At 31.4% G+C, this 27,053-nt stretch overlaps 1 protein-coding gene across 1 annotated transcript; it reads right to left on the bottom strand.

The window, feature by feature from the left end:
* Positions 1-308: 308 nt before the first annotated feature.
* On the bottom strand, positions 309-26,407 carry LOC139487728 (uncharacterized). Its single transcript, XM_071272764.1, has 3 exons — positions 26,248-26,407; positions 6,007-6,312; positions 309-1,286 (listed from the first exon to the last, which is right to left on the bottom strand). Exons 1-3 carry the CDS (start codon positions 26,300-26,302, stop codon positions 1,084-1,086), a joined length of 564 nt encoding a protein of 187 aa, XP_071128865.1. The 5' UTR covers positions 26,303-26,407; the 3' UTR covers positions 309-1,083.
* Between the last annotated feature and the right edge of the window lie 646 nt (positions 26,408-27,053).

Below are 27,053 nucleotides of genomic sequence, written 5' to 3'. Positions count from 1 at the left end.
AGCGTGGAAACTCAAATGACTCATATAAAATAAGTAGTTTAATGTAACGTAACGTATAAAAAAACAAGTCAACAAGGGAACGAACAAAACAGTATTTTTTTTAAAAACACATACCCACTGGACCAATTGATACCATTCAAATCGTATTGTGCTTTTAAACTGAAGTCATAAAACTTAAAGCTGAGTATATAATAGTATGGTTAAAGCTCAATGTAAATGACAAATCAGTATATCTTGAAAATGTAATGATATGTAACTATACATGCAAAATACAGACAATATATATTCATGTTATTTAAAAAAAAATATTTGCATTTAAATTTTTAATAGTTCTGCCGCTATAGTTTTACTCATAACATAACAAATTTCAGAATGCTCTGATTTGTAAATATAAAATATTTTCATTCCAGCATTTTTTCTTAAAGGGACAATAGCTGTCAAATTAGTGTTCAACGATTTGAATCAAATTTTCATATTTCATTTTTTAGTGTAATATTCTTAAACTAGTATTTAAATTATAAAGAGTCTTAAATGAAAAAAAAATATGATGCATGGACTCGATAATATGTATCAGCAATTCGTGTATATTTTAGTCTAGATGCCATCTAAATAAAACATCTATGTGACCGCCAAAGACTATCAACGGTCATATAACCCGATAACAACAAAAACAATGATGTAAATAGACAGCGAACACATGCCATTGGGTCGGTTTGATTTCATAATATAGGTTTAAAAATATGTAGATGATCGTTTTAACCTGTATACAAATGAGTTTTTGTGGATCTAATCATTCAACCAAATGGTTAAATCTTGTTTCACGTTCAATGCTGACATTATTTTCCTATTAATGGATAGTTTATGCATAACCAATCTCTAGCTAAGGAGTAAAATTGAAAATCAAATGCATACGAACTAATCACTTGACAGTGAATGATATAACAGTAATTTTTTTCAGCTTATTTTGTCAAAACTAAAAGCGAATTTATATTTCACGATTTCACTTTTAATTTAACAAAAATCATATTTTTTTTTTATATCTCACAGCTAATGCCCCTTTAAAATTTCTTACACATTAAATTATTATAATAATCGATCATGGATTACTTTTTTCACCATCAGTTTCATAATTCTATATCTGTGAATAGGAGACAATTGTTTCGATGAATTATAATTTCTTTCTAGTTGAAGGATGCAATCTCGCACGATTGCACAGTCTCGTTTCAAGTCTCGAATTTGGCCACGTAAGACTCTATTTTCGTTTGTAATTTCTTCTTTTGTCATTGCTGTAAATAAATAAAAAATATAAGTGTTATAAAACTACATACAAAAGATTACTTTACAGGAAATACAGGACCGTTTTCAATTATAAAGTCCACAAGGGTGACTAGGGAATACCTGAGAAGTATGATCACCATTGGTCTTCCTCCGACCGGCAGCAAAACCCTCGCCAAAGGAGTTTGACTGTGCAGGATGTTTACATTTGCCGTCACGTCCGGTCAAAATGTAGACTTTAATAAAGAAAGTGCCACACTCTTTGCGCGTTAAGATTCCTTGCAACAACTCTTTGATAGGTCCGTATGTGACCTGTTGAAAGGCTGAATTTCTGTCCCTATCCAATATACCCTCATTTCCAGTCTTAATTTCTCCGAACGCCTCTATTACAGAAACTACCTTTTGTATTTATTGTTAATTAGTTCTCGTCCTGAATACGCATGAAATATTTGCCAAAAAATGGGACTCATCTGCCGCAACTTTGCACTTGAAACAAAGTCTTTGACGACGTGGAATATCTTTAATGTCTTCTTGTTTCAAGCGATGGTATACTCACTTATTCTAAATCTTCATATACGTTTTTTTTGTATCCAGATTAAGGTATGTTAAATAATCTTCTTGTTTGTATTCAGTTTTTTCATGTTTGGTTAATAGAAGTTGAATATTTTGTTAAAAAGGTGATATTGTATAGTCATATACTTCTTTATATCTAAATTTGTATACATCTTAAAAATGTAGATTATTTGAGGGAGAATATCCCTCTTTAAATGTATCAGATAACTTTAAGAATGTGGTCCACGTACAAAAGTATTATACGGATTTTTTTTTTATATCTTTCACCTATCACTCATAGTTCATGTTTACAAAAAAAAACTTGTAGTTAAGGTATCATTAGCAAGCTCCAACCTGATCGTACTGTTTTGCTTGTATTTTTTTTCTGAGAAAAAAATGCTAAGAAATTCGATGTCGATATCTTTTTAATACATAGAGTTTAATCTCAACTTTTATTGATATGTCGAGATTGTTACTTTGACTCACCGTGAAGACAAATGTCTTCATTGGAATGGCATTGAATATGAATGAATTTTTATCAATAGACGCTAAGTAAACTCTTAATCCAAAATTAATATTTTGTTGAAAATAGTATATTGAAATCGAAATGTCTTAGCTTCTAAGTTCTATGGTTTTGCTAGAACATTGTATAATTCAAGTATACAATTCATCTCTTTCCATTAAATATTCAATCCAAACCTACTTGCATTGTACTATACGTTAAGGCTGAATTAACTTTTTAGGAGATTTTGCAAATTAAATACTTTTCTAAAACTATGCATCAAGGTCATCCAGTTTATCTAGTTCAAAACTAAACATCATTTATCAGAGGGAGAAAACATAAACAAGATAAACATTCGATAGAATTTTGTGTTTGAGTTGGAATTTCTTATTTTGTATAAGGACCAAAAATGTTAAAATGTGTATCAAAATTATTGCATTGGGTCACGTATATGCAAAGACTAGAGATACTACGAACATTAAATAGTTCTAATGATTCTATATGGCTTTGAAAAGAGATATCAACCCAGTTCTAATAAGAACATTAATTAAATAGTACTGTTGGTACCCTTTCGGACTAACAATAGAGATATCAAACAAGTAGATGGGAGGACTAGATGTACAGCAAATGTTATTTGTGGTTCTCGTTGGGACGAACAATAAAAAAAACATCGAACCAGTGGTAACAAGAATATTGAATTGTACTGGTGGGGTGTTTCTCTGTAGACAATAAAAAACAAACATCGAACCAGTGATAGCAAGATAATGAATTGAACTGGTGGGTGGTACTCTTTGTGAATTACAATGAAAATGTCGAACCAGGGTAGTATGCATACTGAATGGTATTGGTGGTACTCTTTGGGGACTAAAACAGAGATAACTAACGAACTAATAGCAGTGTAACATTTTATGGTACTGGTGATACTATTTGGGGTTTGCGTAATAGTTAATAATTACATTAGATGTATATTTCATAATGATACTTTATTCTGATTGGCTAACTGCACATCACGTGTTATTCCTTAAGCAATTGCATTACTCAATAAAACTTTTCATTCATGATAACACGTGGTCCCACAATAAAGTGCACAGGTGTATTAAATAAAACAATTATAAAATTCGTGTTTTCATGATCATAGCTTAAAAATGTAATTATAAGTATTGAATGCTTCTTTTTGTAACTTCATAGGGTTGTAAAAGCGTTGACCGTGCGCACATTTTAAAATGAACTTCGGTCAACGCTTTTAGACCCCAATGAAGTTACAAAAAGAAGCATTCAATTCTTAATTAAAACAGTGGTAGCGTAAACATTTAATGGTACTGATGTTACTATTCGGGGTTATTAATAGAAATATATAACCAGCATATAATTTGGAGTTTAGTAGGTCGTTCATTATCACTGAACTAGTATATATATATATATTTAGGGACCAGCTGAAGGACGCCTCCGGGAGTGGGAATTTCTTGCTGCATTGAAGACATATTGGTGATCTTCGGCTGTTGTCTGTTCTATGGTCGGGTTGTTGTCTCTTTGACACATTCCCAATTTCCATTTTCAACTTTATTTAGTATGGGTATTAGAAAGAATTGGGATACTATTTTAGGTTAACAATGGGAATAATAATAGAGAAATCGAATCAGTGGTAGATATACCGAACCATGCAGTGGTAGTATGAATATTATATAGTACATGTGGTACTCCTTCATACTGACAATTGTATAGTAAACCAGTGGTAGCATGAACATTTAGTGGTACTGCTGAATTATCCTAAAGGGCTAATATTAATAGTAAGATCGTACTAGTGGTACTATGAACACCAAAGGTACTAACACCGTATGTAAACACCACATGTACAAATCTGCTGTATAAGGAAATTAAAGAACAATCCATAGCAAAGTAGAAGAGTAAAACATTAAAATTAAAGATATCTTCTAGCACAATCCGACGTCTTTCACTATCATCAGATATAGTAATGCAAAACTAATCACTTAATGTCTTATAACAAAACTCGGTTATCAATTTTCGATTGTTGATTGGTATTCCTATAGTCACGTTTTATCCCCTTCTCATTGATTGCTTAAATCATTTTGGAACCGTCACCAAAGTAGTTATCCAAGATTGAATTAAATTCACTGGTTGTGAAAATATTAAATATTTTGTCATATCTGTGTTTAATAATATTTTAAAGTTTTGTGAGCATTTTCTACACCTAGAAAGCTAATCGCTTTGCGTGACGTCATCAAATGAAATGGTGTTGTATTAGCTACTGAGGTGCCGATCGAACTGGACAATTCCTAATAAGTCATCGTCTATCTTGTACTTAGTTTGTTCTTTACACAATATTGAAATGCAAACTGCCAGATTTGTCTTGATTTTGCAATTGAAAATAAAAACCAGTAGTGGACAAGAGGAAGGGGTATAACACGATAGACTTAATCGACAATTGTCTGTCAAACACAAAGTTTTCCAGATATATAGTAAATCTTTAATTTTTATTGTTTTTCTTTGAAATTGATTAATACTATTTTTCCCTCGTTTTTTCTTCTTTAAAGTGTATAATAACTCGACTAAGTCAATATAATCATCCCAACAAACACATGTTTTTGACATTTATGTACGATAGAGAGCGAATTGGATTTAATAATCTTGTCTTATATCTGATATAAATATACGGTGACAGAAATTTACATTTTGTCATGGATGTAATTTGTCAATTCAGATGAAGACAATGATTTAAGCAAAGCAATCAAGCAGAAATCACATTTTGTAACACATCAATCAATATAGAATGTCGTTATAGCCCACTCACTTCATAGCCTTTTAGATGGACGATTTGCAGTTGAAATGAGAATTTTATTAGAACCAAAATTTTCATCATGGTAAGATATAAAGCAGACTTAAGTTATTAACAAGTCCGGACAACATACAATATTACTTCGTCAAATTGACAATTATTATTACTAATTTACACATGTTGAAATGGAAATTGTTCGGTTCAATTTGTTCCAATTGATTACAAAACCTGGTAAAATATGATTCAATGCTATATTCTGTACTTTTTTCCTGACTACCCTTGAAATATATTACCCAAGCTGCATCCGATTAACGAAAGGATAGTATTTAAAGTGCGCTCTAAATAATAAGAAATATGTATGAATATATAACATAATACGAAGTAAAATACACGAAAACTTAGGACGTACGTCGACGATAATCAGGACCTCTATCTGACCCGTGAAGCGGCCTAAAACCTTAAAGTTCCTCAACTTTATCACCAATCCTCAGCAGTGAATGTTAAGTCACCAAGTTATGTACTTTCAGCTTACTTTCAGTTCAGCAAACGCAGGTGAAAAAGAATGGAAGCTAGTATGATTTCTATAGTATATCATCAAGTTAGGCACATTAACAAGCTTTCAGGGGTTTTTTTTGCATTTTTTTCTTAAACTTTAAAAAAAAAAACAGTGCTTTGTCGTTTTTATATGTCGTTTTTATTGAGTCACGTGTTAGTTTGTATTTGATTTTTATTGTACATTCTTCTATATATATTTCACCTGTTATTGTACTTTCGAATTTCTGGTAACCAGTGCGCTCTTTTACACTTACAGTGTAATGTTACTTATTTTTTGAATAACTGAGACATTCATAGAATAATGACAATGCGAATTCAAAAAATATACCTGAATATTTTCCTTCTCTATTTTTGGCTACCTCTAAGTTGTGGGAAAACTCTTTGCTGTTTTGAAGGTCATCACTTGATTCATCTACTTTAATATGAAGATGAAGAACACATCTTTTTACCAAGCCCTTAAGTTCTCTGTATCGTCGGAATGGATCCAACTCCTTCGAATGTTCATATTCATTTGCTAAATGTTCTACTATCTGTTTAAGTCTTTTGTACTCTTTCTGTAATGTTTCAGCTTCTGCTGACAAATGTTCGTTTAATTGTCTCGGGTCATTTTTTGTTGCAACTCGATTACTACACGCTGAAAAAGTAAAATACAAAAAATGCCTTTAAAGTGTTTTTTTTTTTAATTCTTAGTTTTTTACAAGATGTTTTCTATACACTGTTTTAACGCCTCGGTGTTTTCGTGTGAGCGTGTTCGCATTAATGCCAGGTTAAATCAAAGACTTTAAAATGGTGTATTTGCTGCTTCTCTTCCTTAGCACTCGGCATTAAGGTGTACGAGCAAAGATTGCTCATCTCAAAGTCAGAATGTGTCCAGGTAGAGTGACATTTCTGCTTGTGGTTACATTATAAAGCACGTAAAATATGGCTTAGTGTGTCGGTTAAGTACAAAGCAGTGTCAATACTCATAGTAAATTAACATGTTCCTGTCCTGAATATGCATTTGATTTGCCGCAGGTTGTGCAATCATTTTTTATCACTCACTGCTGAAAATATCAAAATTGTGTGTTAACTGATGTAAAGTATTTATTTTTTTAACAATAATCGTATGATATCTTTACAAATAGTTTGTTAATCGTATTAATTGAGACGAACCAAATGATTTTTAAGAATAATCATCTTACTGATAAAATCGCAGTTAACCATCAAATCTCGACCAAATGGGTTAGCGAGAAAAATACTTTACTGAAACTTTCTGTTGAGATTTTCTGGTATAAAATATAAAAATTATAGGTAGTGAAGGTAGAATTTTCATCAATTGATTGTCAATCTTTGATTGTTTTGTTTTATAGGAGAATGTCATGCCATAGATAACTAAATGGCAGCTTAAAATTGTCTAGTCTATTACTATTTTAAATTTTTATTTAAGATGACATCGGAATGACTTTCCTCCTGCAGGTTAGTACGACCAGCACAGTCAGTTATTGACAAAATTATAGTAGCTAACATTTATATAAGTTTATTGGTATTCTGTTTAATCAATAGTCTTTTTTTCTATTTCTTTTTCTATCATTTTGTAATTTTTTAGGAATCACTACTTTCAAAAATGATATCGGTGCAACTTATAAAAACATACCATTTCATCTATATTCCTGAGCCACATTTAGTGACACTGAAGATAGTAGATATGGTATGATTGCCGAAGTAATCCATCAGATTTCAAATGAAGTTGATGTAAGCAATTATAGGCCACGTACCCAGTCAGTCATAAATTATGTGAACGTCACTTTCTTACTGTTTTTTTCTCTCTCTGTTGATATGTATTTATTTCCTGACAGAAAAATAATTCAATTAAGAAATTCTTCCTAAAGGCCTTGTATGTGTCACTTATCTAAGTCAATATAATTGACAGACGCAAGACAGATTTGTTGTCACGCGGGAAAAAACAGGAGACAATCAGATTTTCTCTTGAAACCAATTATTGCTCCTTAGCAAAATTGATAGATTGTCAACAATCAATGTGTAATAAGTTCGATTAATGAGAACGTCATATTTACGATTCAATGATGACCTATGATGCAAATAATACTTGGGTTCCGGCATACTCACAGACAGATAGAAATAAACCTTGCCAAAATTTGAATGCTTCGTTATTGGTATGATTTCAAATAAAACATATATGACTGCAATTGTGAAGATTATGTAAATAAGAAATTGAACGAAAACTAAATTATGGCGACAATAGTTGTTTACCCATGTTCAAATCTTGTAAATCGATCAATAAAATACAGACCAAGGTAAAAAAAAAACAACAAAAAAAACTGAGTGAAACGCACTAAGACGGCAAATCTTTCAGGCAAAATTAGAATATTGCTGCGTGTTTGTTTATTCTACATTGGCTAGAGGTAAAGGGTGATGGTTGAGATCTTAAAAATAGTTATCAAAGGTACCATGCGTATAACTTAATACGCTTGACGCGGGTTCCGTCTACATTAGACGCATCAATGGCGCTCAGCTCACAATAGTTATAAAGCCAAACAAGTACAAAGTTAAAGAGCATTGAGGACCCAAAATTCCAAAACTTTTAGCCAAGTATGGCTAAGGTAATCTATGCATGGGATAAGAAAATACTTAGTATTTCGAAAAATTAAAATTTTTGTAAATTGGAAATTTATAAAATGACCATATAATTGATATTCATGTCAACACCGAATTGCTGATTACTGGACTGGTGATACACTCGGGGTCGAAACGTCCACCAGCAGTAGCATCGACCCAGTGGTGTAAAAAGTTATCAAAGGTTCCATGCTCATAACTTAATACGCCAGACGCGCGTTTCGTCTACATTAGACTCATCAGTGAAGCTCATATCAAAATAGTCATAAAGCCAAACAAGTACAAAGTTGAAGAGCATTGAGGACCCAAAATTCCAAAACTTTTAGCCAAGTATGGCTAAGGTAATCTATGCATGGGATAAGAAAATCCTTAGTATTTCGAAAAATTCGTAAACAGTACAAAAAATAAAATAAAAATAAAATTACCAAATAATTGATATTCATGTCAACACCGAAGTGCTGACTACTAGGCTGGTGATACCCTCAAAACATTTTTTAACCCTGCAGCATGTTTTCGCCTGACCCATGCAAGTGAGGCGCTTCTTGTCTTTGTTAGTCCTGTATGGTTTTTTTAAATTTTAGTTCATTTATATGTTTTGGAGTTTAGTATGACGTCTATTTTCACCGAACAAGTACACACTTTTATTTAGGTGCCAACTGAAGCACGCTTTTGGATGGGGGATTTTTTTCATTGCATTAAAGACCTATTGGTGGCCCTCGTCTGTATTCTGCTCGTTGGTCGGGTTGTTGTCGCTTTGACGTATTCCCAATTCCCATTCTCAATTTTATCTTACTTTCCAAAAATAATTTCTGCATTCAAACAAGGCGTGTTATTTAAAATGTAAATCTTGGGGCAGAAAATTAGCCATTGCTGAAGATTGCCAACGTAACACTGTATATTCTGCCAATACAAAATGTAATTGGTGTTGATAGGAGAGATGACCTCGAACAGAAATTACAATGGCTTGTATAAAACACTCTTGGTATATCCTGGAAGCCAGTTCGATAAAACGATTTTATGGTAAAACATATTTGAAATGTCTTTACTGATTGAAACTTATGTCATACAACATTTTCAAATTACCATATTAAAATACATTACATCTATGTCATCTATGGAGTTGTTGTGTTATTGGTGTATACAAATCATTTCTAGTGATATAAAATCCATGAGTTAAAATAAGAAAGATACTTTGTTTAAAAAACAGTGTCCGAATAAAAAAGGAGTTTCCAAAACAAAATACTAAAAGACAAAGACCAAGTTCACAAAACTCAACTAAACATTTAGAAATATGAGCCTCTACAAAAACCAGTCAAGACATTAGGTGCTCCAGACCGGTAAGTAGTTTCAAGACCACTAGTGAAACATGACAATTAAGGTAGCAATACACAGTTAGGAAAAAAACTTAAAATTGACACTCATAATTTTTAAACACCCTCTTTCCCCTCCTGTCTAACAAAGAAGGCTTTATATGTGTGTTATGCATGTATATACTTATAGAAAGAGAATCTTCCATAGATTTGATTTCTAATGGTCATAAGGGTGAAATATAATCCCTCTTGGGTGTAACCATGGCAACAATCTGCATTTCTTAGATACAAAATATAGCAAAAAAGGGGGGTGAACATGTCACAAAAGTCTCCAAAATTTGGTCTAAAGGAAAATTTCAATCAATTACAGTAATACCTTTCCTGAATCCATAGGTTTATATCTATCAAGTGGTCCCAAAAAAATCATATGCTTATCTGCTCGTTTTTCCATAAAATTGAATTGAAAAGATCGAGCGCAAAATCTTTGTTGATAAACACTACAATAATGTATGGACCTATGAACGGTACGGATAGGAAAATACGGACTGTAAATCATATAAATGGCCTATTAAACATGTTAAAAACAATCTTAATGTTCATATAAACCCACTAAGAAGGCTATATTATTCTTCAATTATCTAAAAATCAATTTTATTGTACAAAAACTTTCATATTTAAAAAATTCACAGGGGCCATAATGCGAAACTAAACTTCTAACTGTGTATTGCTACCTAAGGGCATACGATACAGTTACAGGGAAGGTAATGACGTTGCTAACGTAAAATGTTATTTTCTCGACGTCAAACTGTGACATACCGGGAAAAGATGCATTTTTCGACTGATTTTTATCATTCAAACTGATTTAATTTGAAAACGAGTGCATGGACCCCAATTTTGTAAAACGACATTTTGTTTCATTTTGCAGGGAGATTATGTGAACCAAATTTTATAAAACTGTAAATAGTGCAATCTTTTAAATGTTGATAAATATACAGCAAAAAATTACGTTTTTTCTCAATTCATGACTATTTGATAAATATGAGTTATTTCTGAATAAAAAAATGCATAAGTTTTTAGGATACTTATAGAATACAAAAAATACAAATTATTTAACAAAAAACAGTTTGTGTTTATCTTTTAAAACAAAAAAGTTATGGCTTTCTTTCGAAAGGGAAAATACGGTTACAAATCCGAATTTCGAGCAAATATACAAAATTTCGACCTCATTTAACTCAAAAAGTAGTGCATGAAGGTATATTCTTTATTACATATTTGATTTAATCAGGCAAAATTAGCCTATATGGAAATTTTCATCAAACTGTAAATACGGGATCAAAACTGTATCGTATGCCCTTTAGCAGCTGGTATTCGATGATGTCATAGATGAAAAACTTTGGCTACGATAAAATGAACATGGTCATGTGCAACAGTTTAACGTAACGTTCAATAAATCATAACTTTCAAAAAGATGACTCCAGTTTAACCATAAGATCATGTGGTTAATACGCATCCTAGTAAGCAGTAAACCTTTAATAAGGAAAATATGGGAGGGAACAAAAGCCCTAGAAAATTATAGCAACTGGGAATATATACTTCGCTTGCAGGTGTCGCTTGAATTATAAGATAAGGTTATTATCCAATCATGGTGCCAAAATTTTAGCTGAATTATACTAGTACATTGAGTAAAACCTATACTGTATAGTCAGCTAAAAAGGCCATAAAATGACAAAATGTGAAACAATCCGAACGAAAATTCAATGGAAAACAAAATTAACAAAAGCACAAATATGTCAGACGGCACTTGGACAAGCATAAACAATTGAATGTGACAGGTTTTAACATTTTTGTAAGCGACCAACCCTTCCCTAACCTGAAACATTGGTGTTACGGTACACAATATTGGAACAATCCTTCATCATAAAATATATTTGTATCGCCGGCCGTTTGAATTTTTCCATGTGCTAAAAAAAAATGATGAAAAATTGTGAAGAGGGTGGGGAAGTCAAATATGTTTATTATTGTAATAGAAGAGGAGTTAATATTGATGCTTTGATATAACTAGAGTAGGAGGTTTACAGTAACTCTGAAGCGCGATTGTTTTACAGCTGATATAATCTATGTTAGTAATTAGAAAGGGAAGTTTCGTTTTGCCTTTTGGCAGATCCAATTTTTTATAACGTTGTTTGTTAAGGTAACTTGATCAAGCAAGGTAATTATATCATGTATAAAGTGTTGAAAGCAATACGATAGTTGTGATGAAGATGAAGCGTACAATACCTTTATCCTGGTATTTAAATATCAAGAATAGATAGATGTCCTATCCATTTGGATGACATAAGCTGTGTATCTAGTCATTTAAAATTGGATCGATTTATTTTTCTGCAGATGCTGGAAATGCATGCTAGCTTTTTTTGTCACGATCTGATAAGATAGTCTCTTTCACTTCACTTTTTTCAAATTCTGAGAACAGTAAATACTTTTGAAATCACAATCGAATTTCAATCGAATGAAATATAAGAAAAAGTCAAACACACGTAGTATAAAACATATGAGGGGTTAGATCAACTACGTGCAGAAACTGTCAAAATTAAAAGTTGCTCGGTATGTATTCGATCTAAATTCAATATAAATGTGTACTTCACAAACTACCATTTCGCAGGAATTTGCTGGTTTAAAATGCCAGATATATCCATAGAGAACAATTGTTCGCGAGTTATAATAAAACTCTCTAATTTTCAGTATTAAAGTATCAGATATTATCTTACTTTCCATATATGCAATTTTGTAGTAGTTACAGTAAATTGTAAACCGCAGACACAAACATAACATTGAAATTGTCAGGTAATAATTGGTTTGTTTCCAATAATATCTCCGATGTTCATGTTTCAATCTTATTTGTGTTACCGTGTCAAAAAACAATTATCCTTTTTTACATTCACAGTAGGTTATGGTCCAATTAAAATCTGTCTGTTGGAGATTGTCGTCACAAGATTTATGACGTATTGAGTGAATGACGTTTACAGAATTACAGATCTTTAACGAATTAATAATAGCATCGAAATGTATATTCTTCAGTCAAATCATTGTAATTTTGACTCTTCCCAAATAAAGTAAATATCATGATCAGCGTAATCAAAAACCAACAAATACCATTACATAAAAATATCGATATCAAAATTTCCATTATAGATTTAGAAACATTAAGTTGAATAAATAGATCGATTTCATGGCCAAGGTGACACCTATTAGAATCTATCAAATTTTACGCAAGTGTTGGGAAAGAGTTGAATTTAATTTCATAGTAAATGAATTGGATAATTTTACAATTGTTCCCATAGGCATCATAGAAAGCAATTCAAGACACAAAGTACATGTCGCTTCCATTGTCGATCTTCAGGCTCTTTCATCTATTAGAAACCAAAAGTTTCGGTCACTCTAAAATTGGAATTTGAATGAATAGGGTTGTGTGGGATGGGATTTGCTTATTGTTGAAGGCCGTACGGTGACCTATAGTTGTTAATGTCTGTGTCATTTTGGTCTCTTGTGGACAGTTGTCTCATTGGCAATCATACCACTTCTTTTTTATATGGTATCAGTCCACTGACGGATGTCTTCATTGAGTTGTACTTTAACAAACAAGAAGCTACTCACTTATCCTACACGAGGTTATCATACTTCTATACCTAATGCAATGTAACCTAGGCCTTGAGATCTGAACATTTAGACAATAATGAAAGTGATAGCAGGTGATGGTTAATCAATTTAATTTCTAAAATTATAGATAATAAGTTTAAAGCAATGCTGTATATTGTACATAGTGTTATTTTACTTGTATGATTTTTACAAGAAATTATTTCTATTTCTAACAAATATGTTTCTAGTCTTTTGAACACGGTGCATTTGAGGAATCGCAGATTTGTACCTTCGTTTTATGAATTAGTGGTTATCAAAACATAAATACCATACAAAACACCACTAATTTGCTATCCATTTTTGTCAACTGGTTTTGTGTGTGTGTGTGCTTGTAATATAGAATTAATCATTAATCCTTCTTAATTTATTTCCCTTGTAGAAAACGATAATTATCAGTTCAGATGGATTTTGTCCGTTTCAATGTTGACAGATTTCAAGCCTTAACTTGATACCACTTTAGTAGTCATAGTGCTTTTGGGAATACTCCATTTCCTTTCGATTAAATTGTCAACTAAATGTTTGGCATTTACAATTGTTGACAAAAATACATCACAACAAATCTAAGATGAAAATAAAATGATTCAGTCGAACAATTCGCTGTATAAAATGGTATATAAAACGATAAAAAGCATGTCTTAGTTATATAGATTGTATTCATAAAAGTGAATGACCAACATAGATACAAGTATATGTTTGTCTTAGGAATGAAGAAATCATACTTTGTAAAAGAAAACATTCTGATTTAAATAAAAAAATTGAAACTGTCATTTTCAAGATGCTTCATTCTGTTATCATCCAACATGTTTGTTATGTTTGGAGGACGTGTTTTTTCATTAAATAATAAGCATTCCCTTATGAACAAACTGTGCTCCTCTTCTTGTCGACTTGTTCTTTCATTCAATGAGGCTGAATCCATGCAGGAACTTCTCATGAAGAAAGAAAAGAAATTACCAGTATCATTCAGCTTAACTTTCCGCTATACAGATGGTGTTTTCTCACAAAATTATTCGAAATTTGGTCACTTTGTTGAATGCATCTATCCCTTAAAACTTCAGATTTAAATTACGGATACAGTTAATTCTGCCTCATATCTCGTCGTGTGCTTAGAAATAGAAACAAACCTTTACGACAAAACAGATGATGAGTTCAGCTTCCAAATTGTGAACTTCCCAGTTTTGTGTAGCAACATTCCGAAAGCGCATTCATACAGAGTATATACCTCCCAGTTTAAATGATATTCATAGGCTTGTATTTGCTATCATCATTATATCCTATATAGAGTGTTGCTGCTCACAATGAAGCTATTTAAACAAAGATTCAAAGTGGTTAAGTCGAAATCTTACCTTCGTTAATTTAACGAACGCCATCATGAGTTGGTTGACCGTAATACAAATATGTTTCGCAGATAACCATGCATATGTTTGAATTGTCGTTAATTCCCGTTCCCTTTTCCTCGAATTAGACGTATCACCGGGTATGTACTTACATGAGCAACACGACGGTGCAGCATGTGAAGCAGGATCTGATTACTCTTCCGGGCACCTTAAAGCAAGTATGCATTGGTACACAAAAAAAGACATGGGACTAATAAATATCAATATACTGTCTCCATTTATACACAACTTTACAAGCTCTTATTTTGATAGATTAAATTTAATACTACACTCCAACAAAACATGTGCAAAAGAAATTAATCGTCATTTCAGGGTCCGTATCAGTAGAGATAGTTTTACGACAAAAGTTTCCTAAACCAGAAAGTCAAAAATTCTACTGCTTGGTGTATCTTTAAGAGAAAGGTACCGACAATTCGAAGATTTTTTTCAAATGTAGAAAGGATTGTTATTAAAGTGTCAAACAACTTTGAACTTTCTGATTCTAAAAGGTAAAATAACAAAACTACCAAAATTCAAGGAAAATTCAAAACGGAAAGTCCCTTATTAAATGGCAAAATCAAAAAACTTAAACACATCATCCGAACTGAAAACAATTGTCATTTTCGTGACTTGTTTTTTTCATCAAATTATTGTCGATAGGTTTAATCCTGTCATGCTAAAAACGCAATTGGACAACATTTATCGGACAACTCAGTTCCAGGATGTTCGTGATTATTGTAATAGATCAGAAGAATACGATGGAGGCATTCAACATTCTTAATTAGAATTAATCACAGATCTACATACCACACTAGTTCCTTAAAGACAACATTAAATGTTCACGATTTCATGTTTCTTTATTTAGATCCTTATTTTTATCCAATTAGTTTCATTTCCTTAATTTCCTGTCTTTTTTATGAAATGAGACTTTCTCAGCATCATTTTCCCGCGATAAGGGTAAAGGTAATAGGAAATCCTATATGCCATAATGGTGAAGGTCATAGCAAATACTAGAGCGTTTTTATTGACATTATCACTCTGGCCATAAAAAAAATGATAAAAATGAAAACTGATAATGTTTGTCATTTTCATTTTTCCAATATATTTTTAGAAATGCTGTTTTTATCCTCGTGGTTTTCTTCTAAATTAAGCTTTGCAAACAGGACAATTCAATGGTTTGTCAGCAGTTCAAATACCTATTTCAATTAAAAGTCTATCATTGGTAACATGAAGGCTATCTCTTTCTGTTTCGTCTTTTTGATTTGAATGTTTCTATCATATGTTTTGTGACTGTTGAACAGCGGTGTACTACTGTTACCTTTTGATATGGTTACCTTCTATAAATTCATCATTTTCAATCAAGGTTATGAATTTATATCATAAATATGAGAAATGAAAAACTTTAGATCATATGTGGCTAAACAGTGTTCAGTCACGTAAATTGTTAAAAAAAAACTACAGATTTTCAGAACAAAACAAGCGTCACCATGTTTCCTTGCTCATCGAAAATTGCTGGATTGTTCACTGGAACAATGTTATTGCATGACAGGTAACCAGTTTTCTTTAAAGTTTATCGATGTCTCGTGCACAGTACATATTCCATTTGGCTCTTTGTGTAGGAGTGGATGAACTTTTAAATGCCATTAAGACAATATCTGGTTTAAGCATCAAGAATATAACATTTTGAAAATGGAAATAAAATATCAAATTTCTGGATTAAATAAGACAGTGGAAAGTGAACATGCAATATATTAAAATCTCGTTATCAACTCCCCCCCCCCCCCCCCCTTACAAAAATCAAATTTATTAAGAAACGAATGTCTAAAGAAAAGATTCTGTAAAATTACGTCCTGTGTAATATTAAAAATCGGGTACGCATAGAAGTCTTGATTTATATGAATACATTTATAGAAGAATACCATATCAATTGAAATGATATGGGAGTTTAATTTCAGTATAGAACAGAACGACCTAGCTTTCAAATTCCCATACTTTTTACATCTTTACCAATTATTTCTATTTGTTTTCATCATATTTTGTTGTCAATATAATGAAATATTGTGCGACTGTCATACAAATGAGAGGTTAAGCTAGCAAAAAATCCAGGTTTAACCCAACATTTTCTACATATGTAAATGCCTGTACCAAGTCAGGAATATCACAGTTGTTTTCCATTCTTTTGTGTTTGAGCTTTTGACGTTGCTATTTGATAAAAAAAAAAAAAAAACTTCTGCTTTTGAACTTTCCTTGGTGATCGGTATTTTTGTTATTTCACTTTTTTCTTGTAACAACGGTGATCTTCCCAATTCCCTATGAACTAAATGCTCTACAATGGGTATAGAAATTAAAAGTGGAATAAGGTCGTCTAAGAAAATTTATATAGGGAATTTGACCAAAATATAGTCTTGGAGTTAGGGTATATGTACTTATTTAAAACGAACTTATTTATATCGATGGACCAGAAAAAATTGCAAAAAATCTTCTAATCCGGATATAGTCCCAAAACACAATTATTTTCCTAATATTTTCTTCCATTTTGTGCCCATTCTCCTATGTATATATTCAATCTATTAATTTGTGCAGCTTATGTACGGCGATTCTAGCCAAGTTGCTTAAGTGTTATTTTTCATTAAGTTGATAATTAATTCATTTTTTGACTTCAAGCTGTCAACATCAACGGATTCTTAACTAGTATTTCCAATAATAAACTGCTCATAAAAAATGAATATGTCAGAAAGCTACGTTTGATTTTTATAAATACTTTTAACATAAAATACACAAATGTATATACGATGATGTTGTTTTGCATAATGTTCACGTCTGAAGACTCGTAATTTATTAATCTTGCACTTATTTGGAATAGAAACATAATGGTGATATGCAACTTATAATGTCTTATTATACATAAAGTTTGTATACTAGTCCATATACATGTATAAGAAATGAGTAATGTTGCTTCAAAATAGGAAAGTTCATTATGGGAATAGTGAATTCATCGCTTTTTGGTGTTTTTGGAAGTGTAAATTTAGACGGGGAAAAAGGCAACAATACCAATACCATGTCAGCAGCCTACATTTAAATGGTTGTCGTTTCTATATCATATTTGTTTTTCGTTCCTTATTTTGTAAATGAATTAGGTCATCAATTTTTTTTAATTTTTTTAATTGTTTTACATTTGTCATTACAGGGCTTATCATAGCAGACTATGTGATATGGGTTTTACTGATTGTTGGAGGCCGTACGGTGACCTAAAATTAGTAACTTCTGTGTCATTTTGTTTACTTGTGGGGAGTTGTCTCATTGGCAATCATCCAACATTTTAACAATAGTTTATCGATGTTCTTATCTCATAATTCTCATAAATCAAGGTATAGCACAAATTTCTTGTCCCTTGAAATTAACCCCCCAAAAAAGGACGAGCAACTGTACGATGACACGAAAAGATGAACAATTTTGATATCTTAGAACGTTTTGTTAAGTTTTAACAACTTTTCTAATACAAGAGATGTTTTTATTCTTGTTTGTCATTACTTTTCATGAAGAAAAAAACTCAACTATTATGTTTATTTGTCGTGTACTGGGGGAATAGTTGTTTGAAACGCAGAATTAAAGCAAAATATCTAATTTGCCTTTCAAAATTTCTACAGTTGTTTAAAAAGCTGCAATCTGAATAAGATAAAATATAAGAATATCAAGAAGTTTGTGTAGAAATAATGTGTACCATCCACTCGAGTATCTAACAAAATAATATTCTATTTTTTTCAACCATACACCGGGGTAACAATTAAAACGGTAACAAACTGATCGACACAAAGACACATACATACTTTGAGTTCATTTCTTTCTATCACAAACGATGCAAACGGCTAAGCGCGCACATGTTTTGATCATTTGTTTCCAACATACGTTTGCAAAGTTTACATAAACTTTTACAAACTACGCACTCGCTAAAAATGCGTCTACCGGGGTTTTTTTTTGTTTATCGTTTGTTTCTAACTTCAAACTTGAAATTTAGGAAAATTATAAGAAAACATTGGAACTATCTGCAAAAAGACAAACAACGCAGTGAATTCTTCACCCCAATGCCCATCATATCATAAACACGTTTCATAAATATAAAAGAATAAATCAAACAGGGTCAGAAAATTAGCGATGTATTTGTTTCTACTTTTGTAGCGTTAAGCAAACGATAACAAACGCAACACAACGTTTACAAAATTTTGGTTAGAAATGCACTATTTGATTGATTTAAGACGGTATACAAGTCTTCATTTACTCAATGATAACTGAACAAAGTGTACGCGATGAAGTTAACCTTTATTTATGAACTAAATTCGGTTTTTTAGTTTGCATATATTTTGTTTGACACCTACAATATGCGCTCCTAGGTGATTTAAATATTTTATAACTGGTACGAAAATTATAGTTATATTTTGTTTTATGTCTTGTTATTTAGAGTTGTCATATAATAATATTATCTTTAAGACCATACTTGAAACTGTACATGTGTGTAATCCTGCTTGATTGTTTTCTGTCTGTATGTCAAAAATAAACAAATTACCAAAAAAATACAATATGCGCTTTCAGTATTCTCTTTAAACCATCCATTAAAATTTCAAAAAGATTTCAATTTTATTAAAGTCATATGAAACGAGTGACTGGTGAAAAAAATGTTTATCAAATTCTTGAACCAATGCATGTATATATTATAAACTCAGTCTTCTGTGCAAGATTTTAACATTTTTCAGGCAAACATTTCGTATAATCGTCAATTTTTTTCTCTCTCTGTCTGTTATTGTGTGAAAATATGGCAGCTACTTAAATGTCGTGTTTTAAATGCGGAGTTTACGGATTGTTAACTTATAGTAAACAATCAACAAAAAAGCATGGATATTTAGCACTTGTATAACATGTACAATCAGTTAATAGTTTATTTAAATGACAGATCCATGCGTATTGCAATAACCGGATTTTTACGAGTGTCACGCTGAGGTCACATCCATACTAAAAATATGTCGGCGAATTGCTTTCTGGAAGCAAGCAATCAAATTTTCTTCAGAAAAAAGTAAATGTACATAAGTTTTATAATGAAAACTATTCATTTAGTTATAAAAAACATATGCATCATTATTTTTTTAATAAGAGGTTTCATATGACTTTAATAATTGCATCACTCTAACAATAAGTATATTAATTAAAAAAGTTATGCGGTATATGTCCATGAGACTTCAACCCAACGACACTATATTAACTTAATAATGAATTCAACATACGGTGTTCAACACGAGACAAGTGTTTCTACAATTAAATCGACTACAGTCTTATAATGTTATAACAGACTTAAGAATATTCCATTAAACTGATATATTCCATAGAGAATTGAAAAACAAATTTGAGATAATACGATAGAAAACAAGGACATACTATAGCAAACATGTTGCGGGAAAAGCTGATTTTTTTTGTTTATTCAGATCTCAAACTGTTCCCTTTTAATTTCGATAAGTGGATTAAAGAAATGTACGGAGAAAAACGCATATGACAACAAGTTAAGTAAACTCGTGTTAATCTACACTACTGGAACAATTGACAGCAAAAACATACATACAGATCAAGAATAAAGTATACACTATCAGAGAATTATTAAATGCAAGTTCGATTAAAGTATTTACACTGCTGACATACAATCATGCCACCCTATAGTGTAATATTGGCAGTCGTCCGTCTGAGTAGGAACCATGAAGTGTCGTCACAAGCTGTACACAAAGACACGATCACACACAGACATAAGTAAGGCAACGTGTTTCAACCTACGGATAAACGAATTCATGTTTTCCAAAACAAAAATACCAGATTGATTAATAATTGTATATAATAATCATAACCTTCATCAACAAGTCAATTCAGCCGAAAGGAAAGAAAGAAATATGGACAATTCCTTCACTTGTTTATTATGTGAACAATATTACTGTAAACGGCTTGGTGTGAAATACCACTTTTTTTTTAAATAAATTCATGCAAGTGGAGTGGTAATTTCACAATGAGTGCCTGTTTTCGTGTCAAAATTTAGTAAAATGTTCTAACAAATTTTGATATCTGTACAGAATCCCTGTTGATTTATTTTAATTATGAAAATATTACGTTTCTGATCATCTAATACACGATCATATCGATCGAACCACTATGAAATGGTCTCAAAGAACAAGATTTAACGTACCTCCATTATCGAGGAAAGAAACACTGACAATAAGAAAAAAAGAATATTCCCGTTTGTCAGAAAAAAACCTACGATTTAGATTATTGACTCAAATCATGGCGTCATCATGTTTTCTGATAAATCTAGAACCGAAACCTCTTTAAAGGTGTCTTGATATTAATATCACATTACATTTACATATGCATGCAAACTTATCCCCGGTGGTATCACCAGCCGAGTAGTCTTGTGAAGACACGAATTATCATTGATATGGTCATAATTATAAATTAACTGTTTACAAAACCTTGAATTATTGAAAAGGTAAGGCTTTTTTTCCTAAGAATAGATAACTTTAGATGCAGTTGGCAAAATATTTAGGAATTTTTGGTTGTCAATGCTCTTCAACGGCCTTTTAACCTGTTTTGATTCGAGCGTCACTGGTGAGTCTTTTGTAAACGAATCGCGAGTCTGGCGCAAATACAAAATTTCAATCCTTGTATCTATGTATCTTGACAGGTAAAATATGCATTGGTCAAACATTTAGGTTCTAAAAGTCAATGACTTAAAGAACTTTTTCGTAAGAGTTTTGATATGGGTTTTCTTCAGCGAATATTTTCATTCTCGACTCATTTTTATATATTAGATTAGCCGTATGTCTTTATTTAGTATTAAAAAGATTTTGAAAACAATGGAGTGGGTTTAAACTGAAAACCTTTTACATGTTTTATCAGTTGATACTTTGTAAATAATTATCGAAGATATCTATTAAAATGACAGCAAAATAAGTTTGAAATGTCTTTTCTTTATCATATTATTTTTCTCCTATTACTGAAGTCGCATTATAAATTGAAAAATTAACTTGTTATTTTCAATTTGTATTCGTGCATGATAGCATTATCGGTAAAACAAAACGCTTAATTCTTCACTGTATTGACGCTGATGTAGTAATGTTTTGCACAATTTAATATCATAACACATTATGTAAAACCAGTTCGGAAATAAAAGTGCAAATTTAGGCAATTTATAGTCACACACATGATGGATAATGAAGGAACTGCTTTTAAATCGCAGGTTGGTCATTTAAGTTGCTGGATTTCCATCCAAATTAATACAAACTTATGTGAAAGGTAAAGCAACAAAATACCGAACACCGAGGAAAATTCAAAACGGAAAGTCCCTTATCAAATGGCAAAATAAAAAGCTCAAACACATCAAACATTAAATGGATAACAACTCCCTTATTCCTGTACAGACATTTTCTTGTGTCGAAAACTATGGATTTAACCTGGTTAAATAGCTAGCTAAACATCTCACTTGTACATATGACAGCGCATAAAGTTCCGTTATATTGACAACGAGGTGTGAACAAAACAAACAGTCTTAAAAAAGTTAAAAATAGGGATACAGCACCATTGTGTTTGAATCTTAACCACTATAAAAACAAACAAAAAAGGTCAACAAAGTAAAACAAAAAGGCAACACAGCAGCAAAAAACGAAATTACCGTAGCACACAACACAATGACGGGATTTATAGGTACCAAGCCACGTCAAATTGACATTACTAAAAGTTAATTGACTGAACAGTTAAAGTAGTATTTACAAAGATAAAGAAAAGAATACTATAAAACGTTATTAAGATGATATACTACCTCAGTACCTAGAATCTACATCTATGATTTATATCTTATCGTAACGTATGTTGCGTTCTATAAACCCAGATAGTAAAAATAAAAGCACAAATTTAAAGCGCATGTTGAATTTTTAACATGAGCTCAATGTTAACTGAATTCAGTTAAATGCCAAATTCCGAATTGAATGTTATGTATATCAATGCCGGGTTATGAAGCAGTCTAATTTGACTTTAGTTCGACCAAGTATATTTCATTTTAAAAAACACAGGTGTGCTTTTTTGTATTGCTATTGTATTTCTTACGCTTTGCGTTCTGAATCTAAATCTAAATCATACCTTGCTTGTTTGGACATATAATTAGTGTATATTGTTACCAGTACGAATATAAAGTGAATCAGAGAAAGATCAGCAATTCGTTTCTTTCTTTGAATGTGTCAAATTATGGAGAGGTTAACTGAATTTATTTCATTATCAAATTAATAATTATTAGTAGAAAAAAATCTGGACCCTAATGTAATTTTAGAACATTTTATGTGCAGGAGTAATTTATTTTTCAAGTGGCATTTTTATGTTAATTATTCAATAGAATTTCAAAATCGATTATTTATGCTTATTGTGCAATTAAAATGGGACAGGAGAAATGTTTCTTGTTGATCCTAAGTTTATTTGAATATCTATTGAATTTGTTGTTTTCATCAACACAATACTTTTTTGCAAGGTTGCATGGTCGCGTCAATGTATAAGATTGTGAATATATTACCTAGACTGGCTATGTTCAAAACTTTGAGGAATTTTGGTCCTCAGTGCTCTTCCGGCAACTTCGTATACTATATATGTGTGCTTTTTAATTTAACTTTTTTATTTGAGCGTCACTGATGTAGTCTTTTGTAGACGAAACGAGCGTCTGGGGCAAATACAAAGTTTCAAACCTTGTGTTTATTTGCAATTCTTTCATCAGGATATATACACTATTTAAATTAACAAAAACAGGAAGAGCAAATTTCCCTGAATTTGTTTCATTCCAGGGTCATTTTTAAAAAAATCAATATTTCTTTAAATTCACAGTATCACAGCAAACTGTATGATTCGTAAAATTTTATCAATAAATTTGTTTATTTCTAAACAGATCACCTACTCTAAATTACAGGAAGATAACCGAAAAGCGCAATTTTTACAGATTTTGGAAAATTAAGATTATTTATCCCCCACAAATATATGAAGACATTGTAAGCCCAAACCCAAATTATTTTTGAAATATTTATAAAAGCATGTGTTTTCTTTCAAGGACAGTACTATAAATTACTGTCAAACAAGTGGGAGGTTTAGCTAGCTATAAAACCAGGTTTTACCCACCATTTATCTCGGAAAATATATGTACCAAATCAGAATTATGACAGTTGTTGTTAACTCGTTCCAATAGTTGATAACGTTTTATTTTGTCCGTTTTTTATGGACTTCCTCCTTTTTTAATTTACCTTGAAGTTCAGTATTTTTGTAAAAACTTTTTTTCATCACTAGACTCTGCAATCTAACAACATCTTATTCTTATGACGTATGCAACAACAGGTCGCAGGGAACCTGCATCGCTCATCTGGTGTTACCAGGTTTGGTCCAGATCTAACTGGAGTATATTAATAAAAATAGTAAAGTCATTTAAGGATAATATTCCATACAGCTGATTGGTAATTCAACACTTTGTTTTCTAACATCTGTCTCTGTTTATTACAGTTTTCACGATTCTAACCAAACAACAACAAAAATGTGGGAAAACTGTCATTGAGGGCAATAGTTCCTATAATGAATCGATTGACGATTTCGTCGTATTGACTTACTTTATAGATCTTATTTTGCTTATCATTTTCTTACGTTTAAAGATTTCTCTATCTTCTAGAGTCTTTATGATTGCAACTAATGCAGAAAAAATGTAAAAATCACAACTGAGCGACGATAATTCATAATATTATAGGGTATTAACAGTACGGTTTGACCATTTGACTTATTTCTAGATCAAGTCAAGCTGATATCATTACGATTTTTTCCTTTTTATCTATTTTAGTTTTAAGACTATAGCAAAAATTCAAAGAGCAAAAACATGTTTTGTACATCAAGATTTGGAGGGGGGGGGGGGGTGACTAGACCGATGCATGTTGGTATATTTGTATAGCTTGCCTTACTTGATATGTTTGCCTAAAACTAAAACTTGTGCATTTATCTTGTATATAATAAAATTAACGGTACCAATTTTGTTGCACCAGATGCTATTCAATTCGGAATTTGGCATTTAACTGAATTCAGTTAACATTGAGCTCATGTTAAAAAATCAACATGCGCATAAATTTGTGCTTTTATTTTTACTACGCAACATACGTTACGATAAGATATATATCATAGATGTAGATTCTAGGTACTGAGGTAGTATATCATCTTAATAACGTGTTATAGTATTCTTTTCTTTATCTTTGTAAATACTACTTTAACTTTTAGTAATGTCAATTTGACGTGGCTTGGTACCTATAAATCCCGTCATTGTGTTGTGTGCTACGGTAAATTCTTGTCTTTCGTTTTTTGCTGTTGTGTTGCCTTTTTGTGTTACTTTGTTGACCTTTTTTGTTTGTTTTTATAGTGGTTAAGATTGAAACACAATGTTGACTGCTGTATCCCTATTTTTAACTTTTTTAAGACTGTTTGTTTTGTTCACACCTCGTTGTCAATATAACGGAACTTTATGCGCTGTCATATGTACAAGTGAGAGGTTTAGCTAGCTATTTAACCAGGTTTAATCCATAATTTTCGACACAAGAAAATGTCTGTACATGAATAAGGGAGTTGTTATCCATTTGATGTTTGATGTGTTTGAGCTTTTGATAAGGGACTTTCCGTTTTGAATTTTCCTTGGTGTTCGGTATTTTGTTGCTTTACCTTTCACATAAGTTTGTATTAATTTGGATGGAAATCCAGCAACTTAAATGACCAACCTGCGATTTAAAAGCAGTTCCTTCATTATCCATCATGTGTGTGACTATAAATTGCCTAAATTTGCACTTTTATTTCCGAACTGGTTTTACATAATGTGTTATGATATTAAATTGTGCAAAACATTACTACATCAGCGTCAATACAGTGAAGAATTAAGCGTTTTGTTTTACCGATAATGCTATCATGCACGAATACAAATTGAAAATAACAAGTTAATTTTTCAATTTTTAATGCGACTTTAGTAATAGGAGAAAAATAAAATAATATAACTCACGTGAATAATATCTAAATGCATATTATTAATTATTGTCACAACTTTCAAAAGCTTGAAAATGCACAACAATGCAACAGATAAAGTCTGCTCGATATGAGATTTCTTTCAAACTAGAAGCACAAAGAAAATCGACATAGACTGTCTTAATTATAGATAATAAAGATACTCTATCATGCAAGTCACTCCAACACGAACATTACTACTTGTTTATAGTGATAGCTTGTAAGAAGAAAAGCCACACTACTTGTCAAACTGTAAATTAAAGTACTCACAAATGTAACACCGCATTGTATCTTTTAAAATATTAAAAATTACATAATAAAATATAAATAATTACTGTCTGGAAAATATAAAAACATACAAAATTATTTACTATCCTCCACTATAAACATGATAAAGAATATTTAGGTAAAGTGTATTTTGCTAAAATGAAAATTACGACAAATATATCTTATTTTAAAATCTGAAATACGAATAAGTTTTAAGATAAACGAAGTCTGTCTTACCTTGGACAGTGGCGGCTAAAGACAGCCACTGACTGAAAACTTTAGTCTTCCTCATTCCAATACAAATCTGAGTCTGTTTGTTTATTGATTATGGAATGAAAGTCGTTCTTACATTTCTATTTAATATAACTGAATTGTTTCTCGTGTTGATTTCCACCAATGCTACTTGTCAAATCGTCAATAATTTTCCAATTAGGTAGAATCGTCTTTTAATTTGTTCTTCTCTATTGGTAAATTCACAGCACTTTAGGCAATAATTGTATAAAGATTTTTTCTGTTGTAAACAAAGATGTGTCGGGACAGATTTACATTGAAAGTTTAATTTAGAAGTAGTATGGTTCCTATTAGGGTGAAAGTTGCTTAACTGTTGACAAAACATATGACGTTAATAGACCAGACAAATACAATAGGAGAACAAGAACTCATTACCTTAATATAAACATGCAGGAGCCTGATTCTTTAATTATGTTTCAAGGTTTAATGTACTTGCTAAATCATGACCTGCATTAGAATTACTAGCAATCAAATGCATGTAACTATTGATGCATCCGAACATTGGTGTATTCATAATTCCGTTCATGAAGACCAACTAAAACGAGATAAATACCATTGTCATTGATAAAACACAACAACAATTCGTTCTTTATTATTCAAAAGACTTTAACGAGGCTTTTAACATTTGTATCTCAGAAAAAAGATGGTTTATAGCTTGCATTACGTTATTTACAGAAAAATTGGTAATTTCAAACAAAACACGCAATAATTTGGTATTGTTCATACATTATACAAATTGCATATTTAAAAAG

The sequence above is a fragment of the Mytilus edulis genome, chromosome 9 (genome assembly GCF_963676685.1).
Source record: "Mytilus edulis chromosome 9, xbMytEdul2.2, whole genome shotgun sequence".
NCBI classification, from domain to species: domain Eukaryota; kingdom Metazoa; phylum Mollusca; class Bivalvia; order Mytilida; family Mytilidae; genus Mytilus; species Mytilus edulis.
The sequence above is the reverse complement of the archived record's forward strand: the minus strand, read 5'-3'. Positions and strand labels throughout refer to the sequence as shown.